The sequence below is a fragment of the Talpa occidentalis genome, unplaced genomic scaffold, assembly GCF_014898055.3.
Source record: "Talpa occidentalis isolate TD23 unplaced genomic scaffold, MPIMG_talOcc4v2.1 talOcc4.7, whole genome shotgun sequence".
Classification (NCBI taxonomy): Eukaryota; Metazoa; Chordata; class Mammalia; order Eulipotyphla; family Talpidae; genus Talpa; species Talpa occidentalis.
The window spans coordinates 98,300,939-98,313,293 of record NW_023605083.1 but is presented as its reverse complement, the minus strand read 5'-3'; the positions used below and the strand labels follow the sequence as shown (position 1 = coordinate 98,313,293).

At 39.8% G+C, this 12,355-nt stretch overlaps 1 protein-coding gene across 4 annotated transcripts in view; it reads left to right on the top strand.

Moving 5' to 3' along the window:
* The window catches only part of PIGL (phosphatidylinositol glycan anchor biosynthesis class L), a 64,988-nt gene that overhangs the window by 6,264 nt on the left and 46,369 nt on the right, over positions 1–12,355 (top strand). For all 4 annotated transcript variants that reach the window (XR_008549726.1, XM_037494503.2, XM_054689605.1 and 1 more), the window contains exon 2: positions 1,012–1,111. Coding sequence is in view for 3 of the 4 variants with exons in the window: in XM_037494503.2 (XP_037350400.1) it covers positions 1,012–1,111 (100 nt within the window). In the remaining variant the exon portion in view is untranslated. The remainder of the gene's footprint in view (positions 1–1,011; positions 1,112–12,355) is intronic.

Below are 12,355 nucleotides of genomic sequence, written 5' to 3'. Positions count from 1 at the left end.
TAATCCAATCATGGAGAAATGTTTATACTTAGGAACAGAATACTGGAAGTGACTATTTGCCAGGGAAATTAGGAGAAGGCTTTCCCACAGGAAATGTCATCTGATCTGGTTTATGAAACTGAATTGAAATTCAGGAAGAAAGGAAGAAGAGTATGAGGAAGGTAAAGGTAAAGAAACTGAGAAAAGAACTTTCACATATTATCATCTAATCCCCAGGAAAGCCTAAGGATTTTTTTCAACTTCTGTTCACAGCTTATAAGTGGAGAGACTGGCTCAGAAAAGTTATGTGCACAAATCACACAAGCAATTATCTGCTACAAAATTTAATTAAGTAGTATATTAGACATTTGCACATATAAGTGCAAGTTAAGTGGTAACAAAGCTTCATTGTATAATATTTGTAAAGATACAGATGAATTGTACTTACCAGAACTATTCTTAAATGTATAATAGGAAAATAAAGACTAATCTATTTGGGGTGCCAGTGTGGTCGAGATCCCCCACAATCATACTAGAATTGCTAAGCTTTTCAAAGGAGTATATTTTCCTGAATGATGCCTGGGCATTTTCCTATAATATTCAGGATGCTGCCTCTTTTTAAAATAAGTATGTAACAAATATTTCAGGACTTTTTTTTTCAATATAAAGGAGTCCAAATTAATAGTGTGGCAGGAACCCCACTTCTTGTTATGAGTGGTTTTACAAGAGTCAATCCTAAATCAGTTGCTTTTGGTGATACACCATGCTGCCTACAATGTGACTAAAATGCAAACCAACAAACATGGTAACTATAGAGATGGGAAAGAACTGAATGGTGATTCAAAAGATCTGTGCTACTGGTAGCTTCACAGGAATATCTGAGAGTAATCTTAGTACTGTATTTTCTTCAACTTTTTATCATAACCACAAATTTTTCAAGTAGCTTAATTCCTTTAGTGAGCAAGATAAGAATAAGTGAATAGATAGTTTCACTTTTAAAGAAACTTATCTCTATATATTTGTTATCCTTAGGAAATTACTACAATCAAGGGGAGATTCGTAAAAAAGAGCTTTTGCAGAGCTGCGACGTCTTGGGGATTCCACCCTCCAGTGTGCTGATTATTGACAACAGGTAACTTATCCTTTAACTGTGTTGAAATTCATTGGCAAAAAATATGCAGTGGTACACTCAAAAGACACAAAAAAGCTAATGTGGGTGGATAAGAACATCTTATTTGAGAAGTCAACTTAAAATAGTTTCACATTTGTTTTTAAATGATGGTGTAATGAAAATACATTTTTTCAACTTCTGTTCAGATTTTGTGTCTTAAGATAGCTATTTCTCTTCAATCTTTAAAAAAAGTTATAACATTTCAAAAATACTGAAAGTATAAAGAACAGTATCCTGAATCCTCTTATGCCTAGTACCTAATCTCAGTAGTCATCAATCCTTACTGAACTTGCGTCTATCCCCACTTACCATTTTTTATGTATGGAATAATTGTATTTATTCATTATTTATGTATACAAGAACTGAGGTACAGGCCAGAGGTGTCAGGGGTGAGAGGATTCACCAGAGACAGAGTGGGGAACAGAACAGGCAGATCCACTGAAATACACTGCTGAGGGGAGCAGCAGGTGAGACAGGAGAGGTCTGCTGCGCCATATGGGTAGCTCCCTGGCCGGCCAGGGGTCAAACTCCTGCTGTAGAGGCTGCGGATAGCTTCACAGTGCTGTGCTTAACCCCTTGTGCCACCTATGTATGAAATATATAAGGCCCCTATGTATGAAATATTTTCAAGAAAACGTAGCCATCGGGTTGTTTCACCCTCCATACTTAGGACTACATCTCTTTAAAAGGTGGTGGTTATCTTTTTCATATGGCCACATCATCATCATCGCATCTAACAAAATTAGTATTAACAGCAATTCCTAGATCCTCCAACATCCAGTCTGTATTGAAATTTCCTCAGGTAGCTCAAAAATGTATTTTTGCATTGGTTGGTTCATTTTTTTTAAAGATTTATTTATTTATATATACAAGAGCTGGGGGGTACAGGCCAGAGGTGCAGGAGGGTGAGAGGATTCACCAGAGACAGAGTGGGGAACAGAACAGGCAGATCGACTGAGGTATACTGCTGAGGGGAGCAGCAGGCGAGTCAGGAGAGGTCTGCTGCGCCATGTGGGTTGCTCCCTGGACGGCCAAGGATCGAACACATGCTACAGAGGCTGAAGATTGTTTCATAGTGCTGTGCTTAACCCCTTGCACCACCAGGGAGGGCCCTGCATTGGTTTATTCAGATCAGAGTCTAAACAAGATCCATGCATTATAGTTGGTTCATATTCTCCATTTAACTGTTCTGTCACCAGGGAGGTGACCCACATGGCATAGAAGACCTCTCCTGTCTCTCCCGCTACATGTGGGTTGTTCCCTGGCCAGCCCAGGCTTGAATTCGTGCTGCTGAGGCTGCAGATTGCTTCATAGTGTGGTGCTTAACACCTTGTGCCACCAGGGAGGCCCCATATACTGTATTCTTAAAGTAAGCTAGAGAAAAAATGTTATCAAGCATATTTTAAAGTCGAGAAAATAAACTAAAACTAAAACATCAATCAAAAAATGTTGATCAACAACCAGTAAATTATTTTTTAATTGAAAAAAAGTCCACATATAAGTGAACCTTCACAGTTCAAACCCATGTTATTCAAAGGACAACTGTACTTCAGGTTGCATGATTTCAGGAGACATATACTATCACTTATACTATACTGATTCTAAGGTTTGATCAGTGAGTTCACATGGCAATGGTTGCTACCTTCCTTTTAAAGACCCTCATCAACCTTTCATGAAATATGAATAAATATTACTTGAGTCATTAACTGCAAGTTGCAAATGATGAGTTTCTACATGCCCCATGATTTCTAAATGCATTTAGCTGTAATTCTTCTATAAAGCAGATCTTTACTTATCAACTGGGGCTAGTTACCCCAATATATAGTTTTATCCATAAAACAAGATAAATGCTTAATTCTTTCCTTAATTACCATTTTCAGAATAAGGAGTTGATGGCCTGCATACCCCTATGGTAATTTGTTGCTTGCTTCTGGGCTAAGAGAGGGCACTTACAAATTTCAGTAGGAACTTATGTGAAACACTTATGGTGTTTCAATTTAAGTCATCATGTTCTGTGATACTCTAATTGTCTCATCTTTGGTCATTGGGCCCCTTCATGTTGGCGCATATGTTCTTTTGCTATGACCTCTTTAGTCTTTTAGAATTTCCTTGCTGTCAAAACCAAGATTTTTTAGTAGTCTTATATATTTTCCTGCCTGAGTCCTGAAATCATCCATACCTCCAACAAGCCTTGATTTCTCTTAATAGGATATGGTATTTAGAGTCCATAACAAAGATTACTAGGAGAGTTCTTTGCTATAGTGCTATTATTTCTTAATGTTACTTGACCTTTATAGTGGACAGTGTGTGTGTGTGTGTGTGTATGTGTGTCTTATTTTTGAGGAAAAAAATCAAGAATACTAATGATTATAATTCAAAGTTAATATTTCAGGGGTTTTATTAATGTCTTTGATTTTACAGTTAAACCTCTTTTCTCTTACATTGAAAGTATTGCTTTCAAACAACATGGGTATAATTATTTTCTTCGTTAATCTTTTTAGGGATTTCATAAAATCCTTACAATGAAAAGGGGCTTTTATTTAATATATTTAGAAAAGAAGATATTGAAAAGCAAGGCTAGGGGCCTCCTTGGTGGCGCAGGCGGTTGAGCACCGCACTGTGAAGCTGTCCGCAGGCTCTGCAGCGTGGGTTTGATCCCAGCCAGCTGGCGGGAATCCCCATGGCACTGCAGACCTCTTCTGTCTCACCCGCTACTCCCCTCAGCAGTGCATTTCATTCAGTCTGCCTGTTCTGTTAACTGCTCTGTCTCTGGTGAATCCTCTCACCCTCCCGCACATCTGGCCTGTACCCCGGTTCTTGTATAAATAATCTTTAAAAAAGAAAAAAGAGAAAACCAAGGCTAATATAATATGACTCTGATCATGATGTCTTCAGTTACTTTAAAATATTCAGAATAGGGGGGCCTCCCTGGTGGCGCAAGGGGTTAAGAGGCAGCCTATGAAGCTATCCGTGGCCACTGCCACACGAGTTCGATCCCTGGCCAGGGAGGTGACCCACATGACAAAGCAGACCAGACCTCTCCTGCCTCGCCCGCTGGTCCCCTCAGCAGTGTTTTTAGTCAGTCTGCCTGTTCTGCTCCCCAGTCTGTCTCTGGTGAAACCTCTCACCCTCCACACCTCTGGCCTGTACCCCAGTTCTTGTATGCATAAGTAAATAAATCTTTAAAAAAAATTCAGAATAAAAATACTTACCTATATAAATTAAACCAAAATGGCAAAATATTAACAGTTAAACCTCCATGGAAGGTACATGAGTGTTCATTATACTTTAAATTTTTCATTCATTTGAAAGTTTTTGTAGTGAAAAAATTTTAGGTATCATACAACATGCCTTTTCTCCTACTATTTTGAGGCAAATATAAGTATAGCTTATGGGCCTCCCTGGTGGCGGAAGGGGTTAAGATGCAGCCTATGAAGCCATCCGCAGCCACTCCAGCAAGAGTTCAATCTGCAGCCAGGGGGCAACCCTCATGGCGCAGCAGACCTCTCCTGACTCGCCCACTGCTCCCCTCAGCAGTGTATTTCATTCAGTCGGCCTGTTCTGTTCCCCACTCTGTCTCTGGTGAATCCTTTCACCCCCGCATCTCTGGCCTGTACCCCAGTTCTTGTATGCATAAATAAATAAATCTTTTAAAAAATAATAATAGGGGCCTCCCTGGTGGCACAGGCAGTTGAGCGCCGCACTGTGAAGCTGTCCGCAGCCTCTGCAGTGTGGGTTCGATCCCGCTGGCCGGCGAGAATCCCACATGGTGCAGCAGACCTCTCCTGTCTCGCCCGCTGCTCCCCTCAGCAGTGTCTGCCTGTTCCGTTACCCGCTCTGTCTCTGGTGAATCCTCTCACCCTCCCATGCATCTGGCCTGTACCCCGGTACTTGTATAAATAAATAAATCTTTAAAATAATAATAATAATAAATAAATAAAGCTTACTTTACTGTTACTGACCTACCTTTTTTCTTTTCAAATAAAAAAATATCAGAGACCTATGTAACAGCAATTGGGGTTTGTATCACAACATTTGGGGCTTAAAAATCTCCTCCTTACCAACAACCTAACTTTTGTAATTTACTATAAATTTATTTGTACTTGCTTCTCTTTCTTTGAGGTTTTCCTTTTCTATTTTGGGATAATTTGCAAGAAGGTGATAATACAACTTAAAACATTTTGAAGTGACAGGTTCCTTTAAGAGTAGGCATTACAATCAGCTTAGTCCTAATTGGTTTTGGTTTATACCCTTAGAAGATTAAAATGAGTATATTGTTAGATGAAGGAAAGAAGTTACTGGCACAAATAGATATGAGTAAGTGTAATAGATTACAGTGAATGCTGAATCTGCTGGTGGCTCCAAAAGTAATATCTGTCCTCTCACATGTGGAGTCAACCAGAAGCAAGACAGTATAGGATGGTTCCCCAACATCATAAAAAAACCTAAGTCCTTACAGTCTTTCTATTCAACTGTCTTCATCATGTGAACAGGCTTCCCTTCAAGGTTACCTAGTGATTGCAGCAGTTCCAGTTGTCACTTTCTGACATAACTGTGTCCTGCTAAGAAGAGGATGTTTCCCCCCTGCACATCTCTTTATATACAGAGAAAAACCTTAAGTCTCTGGCAGACTTTATCTCTGGCCTCCTGCCCTGCATGATTGACCATCACTAACATCTGTCTACTACCTTCCCAGCTACTGTAGTAGCTACTATATACTGGGAAAGTCTATGTCTAATATTTTCTGCAGAGACTGCTATAATGGCTATAGGGGGAAAATGCTCATTTTGTCTTGCTGTCTTGCAAAACCTGTATGCATTACATCCCAAATAGACTTGATGTTTCATTCAGTTAGGATAGTGAAGGTTTAGGGGATTGTCCTAAGCGGGGACATAGGTTTAGGACTACTTAGTGTACAGAAGAAGGAGATTACTTTAAGTGTCAAATGCACAGCAAAGAACAAAAGGTAGGTTAATCAGAGGTAAGGGCCAGAAAGATAAAATAGTTTCTGTGGGCAACACTGGGAGAACTGCCTAGAACCTTTAGAAGATCCATAGCAGGCAGAGCCTGGGTATGGGGAGAAGCTTACTGACTCTGATCTGATTAAGACCACATTTGTAAACAAAATCCAGTAGCTTGTTAGGCCTAAATTGTCATCATGCATTCCTGGTGAACTTCCTTTTTCATTTCAACTGTTCCTTTAGTTAGCTGCTTCCCCTGTCTCCCAATGGAAAAGGCAGGTGGGGAAGCTTAGGTGAGCAGTGAATAAATTAACCTTTGCAGAACAAGCCTCTCTTCCTGTTTGAACCTTCATGACATCACAACAGATACATAAACAATGAATAATGGCGAGAGGTAATCAGTATTGCATTTTAGAATGATCAACCTGATGACTCTAATGATAGAATGAAGAGATTAAGACCAGTCAGTTGATTGCATTTGTCCTAGTGAAAGGAGAATGTCTCAATTTAAAGTGCAGCATCTAAGATGGAGATGAGGCAATGATTTTAATTCATATTTAAGAGGCTGAAATGGTAGGATTTCAAGGAACAAAAGAAATTTTGGATAATGGAAATTACAGGCATAGGTGGTACCAAGGTAGCTAGCATAGTTTACAAAGGAGGAGAAATGAGTTATGGGAAAATAACAGGTTAGGCAGCTTAACATATAGGAAGATTAAAGCCATTGGAGTGGATGAAATTGCCTATAGATCAGCTGGAGTGATGAGAGTAGGAGAACCAGGGATATGAGCAAGAGAAAATGACAACCAATAATGAGGGAAAAAATTTTAAGTTTAATGTCATGTAAGCTGGGGGTGGGAGTGAAGGTAACTTAAGAAGACTGTGAAAAATTGCCTACCCAAAGAAAAATACCAGTATTAAACAAAATCAATATCTTATAAAAAATAAAAAATTTGATAGCCTTTTTTTTTCACTAGAGTATTTTTAGCCATTTTCCACATCATGAAATAATCCTTAACAATATTTAATGGTTGTTTTAAATATTTGATTAAAGTGTGTACTATAGTTTACATAACATTCTCCTACTATTGAATATTTAAATTTTCTAACATTTAAATATTTTTAAATCTATTATAAATTTTTGGAGTTCTCTTTCCTTATTCCTAGATAATGAATTACTGCAACAAAGTAGTTTTCTTCATCTAGGTAAAGCTATTTTGAGTCATATTTTACTATGTTATTAATGAGAATTTTTCTAATATATTTTCTGAGATTTTACTGCTGGTATGTAGAAGATTTATTGATTTTTATGTGTATTTTATTGAGTCTCTTAAGTTTTATAAGTAAGTCATTTGTAAATAATACTCATGTAATCTTTTTTTAAAGATTTATTTATGTATACAAGAGCTGGGGTTCAGGCCAGAGATGCAGGGGGTGAGAGGATTTACCAGAGACAGAGTGGGAAACAAAACAGTGAATCTACTGAAATACACTGCTGAGGGGAGCAGCAGGCAAGACAGAAGAGGTCTGCTGCTCCATGTGGGTTAGCTCCCTGGCTGGCTGGGGATAGAACTCGTCCTGCAGTAGCTGCAATAGCTTCTTAGTGCTGAGACTTAACCCCTTGCACCACCAGGGACACCCTAATCTTCTATTTTTTTTTTAAACATGTGTCTCTTATTTCTGTTGCACTTCTATTGCAGTGGAATTCCTTAAACTATGTTAAATAATTATGGTAAGAGCAGGCAACTTTATATGTATTAATGATTTAATTGAAAACACATCTAGTGTTTCTACATTAACTGGTTTAACTACCGGCTATAAAAGATATTCTGTTAGGCATTGTTGTTGGGAATTGGTGTTCATTGTGTTAGATTTTGGGAGGACTTCTGTTCATTTTGATGCTGTAGTGGCAGGAATGGACACGGTGCAGGTTTTCTGATCCAACAGACCGGGTAAAGGAGGAGTCAGAGTCCTCAGTGGCTTTTGCAAGGTCTTTTATTGGGATTTACCAGGTACACAGCAGGCAAGGGCGCTGGCAGTCCTCCCAGCCCCCAGCAAATCCTCACTCTGTCTGGGCTCTCCAGTGATCTCTGCTTCTGCTTCTCTGCTTCTCTCTCGGCTTCTCTTTTGGGTTCTGCTACTTCTTTCTCGGCTCTTCTTTCCGGCTTCTGCTGGCGTCCCCGTGACGCCGCCCTTAAAAGCCCAGTCTCAGCCCAGGTGAATCCCATCTATCTATGCCCACACCCTATTCCAGGTGCCCGCCATCAGGCATGCATTCAGGACAAGGATCCATCATCTATCCTGATGGCGGGAGGGCAGAAAAGCCTGACATTTTTCCTTACCCTACAGATGCCCTGCAAAGAAATAGGAAAAAGTTTTTCAAATTTTTCTTCCGGGCCTCCCCTGGTGGTGCAGGCGGTTGAGGGCAGCGCTGTGAAGCTGTCCACATCCTCTGCAGTGCGGGTTTGATCCCCACCAGCCTCAGAGCAACCCACATGGTGAGCAGACCTCTCCTGTCTCGCCCGCTGCTCCCCTCAGCAGTATATTTCAGTCATCTGCCTGTTCTGCTCCCTGCTCTGTCCTAGTGAATCCTCTCACCCTCCCATGCATCTGGCCTGTACTCCAGTTCTTATATAAATAAATAAATAAATGAATGAATGAACGAATAAATAAATAAATCTTTAAAAAAAATTTTTTTCTTCCATTTTACTTGGCTCACTGTAAAACTATTGGGATCATCTCTATCTCTGCTAGTGGATTTTGCAATTTTTTTTAAAGATTTATTTATTCACGCATACAAGAACTGGGGTACAGGCGAGATGTGCGGGGAAAGTGAGAGGATTCACCAGAGACAGAACAGCGAACAGAACAGGCAGACTGGGGCCTCCCCTGGTGGCGCAGCGGTTGAGCGCTGGCCTGTGAAGCTGCCCGTAGCCTCTGCAGCACCGGTTCGATCCCCGGCTACACCGGTGAGGGTCCCACATGGCGCGACAGGCCTCTCATGTCTCGCCCACTGCTCCCCTCAGCAGTGTATTTCGTCAGCCTGCCTGTTCTGTTCCCCGCTCTGGCTCTCGTAATTCTCTCACCCTCCCGTGCTTCTGACTGTACCCAGTGCTTGTATGTATAAATAAATAAATCTTTAAAAAAAAAAAAAAAAACAGGCAGACTGACTGAAATACACTACTGAGGGGAGCAGTGGGCGAGACAGAGAGGTCTGCCTCACCATGTGGTATCTCCCCAGCCTGCCAGGATCAAACCCACACTGCAGGAGCTGTGGACAGCTCCACAGTGCTGCAGTCAACCACCAGGGAGGCCCAATTTTGCAATGTTTTAAAGAGTACAAATCAAGGCAGCAGATCTATCCTGTCTCACCCACTGCTTCCCTTAGCAGTGTTCTCCACTCTGTCTCTGGTGAATTCTTTCACCCCCTGCACCTCTGGCCTACACCCAATTCTTCCCCACAACAATGATGAATAACCAGGATAAAAAAATAAATAAAGAGTACAAATCTAAAGCCAGCCTTCCTATACTGAAACCCCAGCTTTATCAGTTTAACTGCATTATCTGGGGAAGTTACTTAATATCTGTTCCAAAACTTCCTCCTCTGTAAACCTTGGAAGGCAATTTGTGAAAGAAATCATTTGCTTATTTTTTAAAAGATGATACGATTCACTTTTATTCTGTAGGTGTATGTTGTGATTTGACTTTTAGTAATAGTTATGATGAAAATAATGAGCTTTTGCTCAGGCACCTCATTTGCACAGTCTCCTACCTGTATAGTGTCAGCATCGGCCCAGCAATGCAAGATTTTTTTTCTTTTCATAGTCAGATTGAGTTGGGAGAACTGTAGTCAAACCATAGATCCCGGCTTGATTATCAAGATCTTTACTCTCTTGTCATCTGTCTCAGTTCATTACAATTTTTGTGTATACTAAAGATCATGAAGTATCATCCTCTACTTGTGAAATGCTACAGTAGAAAGAGAGCAAACTTGTGAAAAAAAGAAATAACTTCAAGAAGCCAATTTGAAGATTCACGGAAACGACATGTCTTAGTCTATTCAGGCTGCCATAGGAAAATACCAAAGACTGGGTGGCTTAAACCACAGAAATGTATTTTCTCACAGTTCTGGAGACTGAATTCTTAGATCAAAGTCCAGTGGGATCATTTTCTGGAGAGTGTTTGCTTCTTGACTTACAAACAAGTCTACAGTCTTCTCATTGTATGTTCACATAGAAGGAAGAGAAAAAATTCTCTCTTCTTATAAAGCCATCAGTCCTATAGGACCAGAGTGCCACCCTTGTGACCTCACTTAACTGTAATTGCTTCCCAAAAATCCTATCTCCAAATGCAGCCACTTAGGGAGGTTAAGGCTTCAACAAATGAATTTTGGAAGGACACAATTCAGTTCCTAGTAATATGAAACCTTTAGTCTTTCCGTTTCTCATTTTATGCCCAGAAAAAGTAGGGTTTTGGAATCTTACTTTAAGTTATTTACATGACTCAAAGAAAAGAATAAAAGGGAGGAAAAGAAAGGAAAGTTTTATGGAGGACTTACACTCATAATAGTAGCAATAAATATGCGTTAAACCATCAGTGCCAAAAACCATATTAAATACATGATCTCACTTAATCCTCAAAATAATCCAATTACTTTGCCCAAGTTATAGATAAGAAACTGTGGCATAGTGAAAGGTAAAGTAATTTGCTTGAGGTCATTCAGCTAATAAGTAGTAGTGCTAGCATATGAACTGAAGCAATCTGGCACCAGAGGATCTGTTTCAACCACTATATTTTATACCTGTTCCATGTCTGACACACACTTTCACAAAGGTCATCTCATTTAATTCTTAGACAAGAGAGGTGTTGTTCTCTCTTCTTGTTTCACATGAAGAAACTAAAGCTCAGGAGAATCTTCTGATGTCACACATTTAATAAATGGCAGTGCTAGTATTCATAGCCAGAAAGGAAGACAGAATTGATTCCTGACTTTCTGCAGGAAAGTAGGTCACTACTTCGTTAGTATATTTGAAAGGCTAATGTGTATTTAAGAGTATATTTAGTTGACATGTATGCTCAGTGCTTTCTTTCTATTGTTCTAAACTTCATTGCTCCATTTCAAGGAAACATTTAGCCAGCAGAGCTCAGGAAAATAAGGCCCTTATATAATCCCTTAAAGAGAGGAAAAAAATTCAGTTCTCCAAAAGAGAAGGCATAACTTCAGTCATTAGACAACTTTGGGTGACTTTACATGGTTCCTTAATATCTAATGCTTCTGCCAATTTAATGAGTCATATGATACTAAAATACACATTTCCAAGGTTGTTAACAGATACCTATTAAATGCCTGGAATGGGTAAGGCACTGTGCTAGGTATTGAAGAAAGAGAAAAATAGCTTAAAGGTACAGGAACTGATAATGGATGTTGGCATGGCAGTCATTTTTACTGCCTCAGTGGAAAGCTGGTTGCGTATATGCTAAAGTTAGGCCTAGAAGGAAGCTGGGAGACCCTCTGGGGATGCTAGGGAGTTTCACATGATTGGAAAGTACAGCCTATGGACTGGGTGCTCATATATTGCTTTTGTGTTTGGTAATACATTAGAAGAGTCCATAGAATTACTTCATTTACATTTTAAAACAAAACAAAAAGCACACACATTTCTGTATGCATAGATAACGTCTAAAAGGATATATACCAGACTCTTTAACAGTGGCTGCTGTTTAACTGTGGCACAGAAGAGGGACACTACCACTTTTCAATTCCACAGAATTCTGTAGAGTTTCATCATTTTTTTGATTTTCAGGAAATTTACTTTTCAAATCATATATGTATTTTTAAAAGACTACCTCACGTATCTGCTACGGCACTCTTACATCTCTACTTGGCTACTATCCATACAAATAAATTCTAAATTAAAAATAATTCTGTGGGGCCTCCCCTGGTGGCACAGTGGTTGAGCGCTGGGTTGCGAGGCTGCCCGCAGCCTCTGCAGTGCCAGTTCATTCCCCGGCCGCCAGCGAGAGCCCCACAAAAAAAAAAAAAATCTGTGTATACTTTAATAATAGTCACATTAATAAGTTCAAAACATGGAAAAAGAGTTCCTAGAAAAGGTAATGATGCTTTTAAGCCTTATTATTAACACTGTGGTCTTCTCGTCACCTCATTTTAGAAGATGAGTGAAAGAGAGTCAGATATGCTGCCCCAAAGCATTCTGACTAGAAACAAGAGAGATTCAAGAGAGGC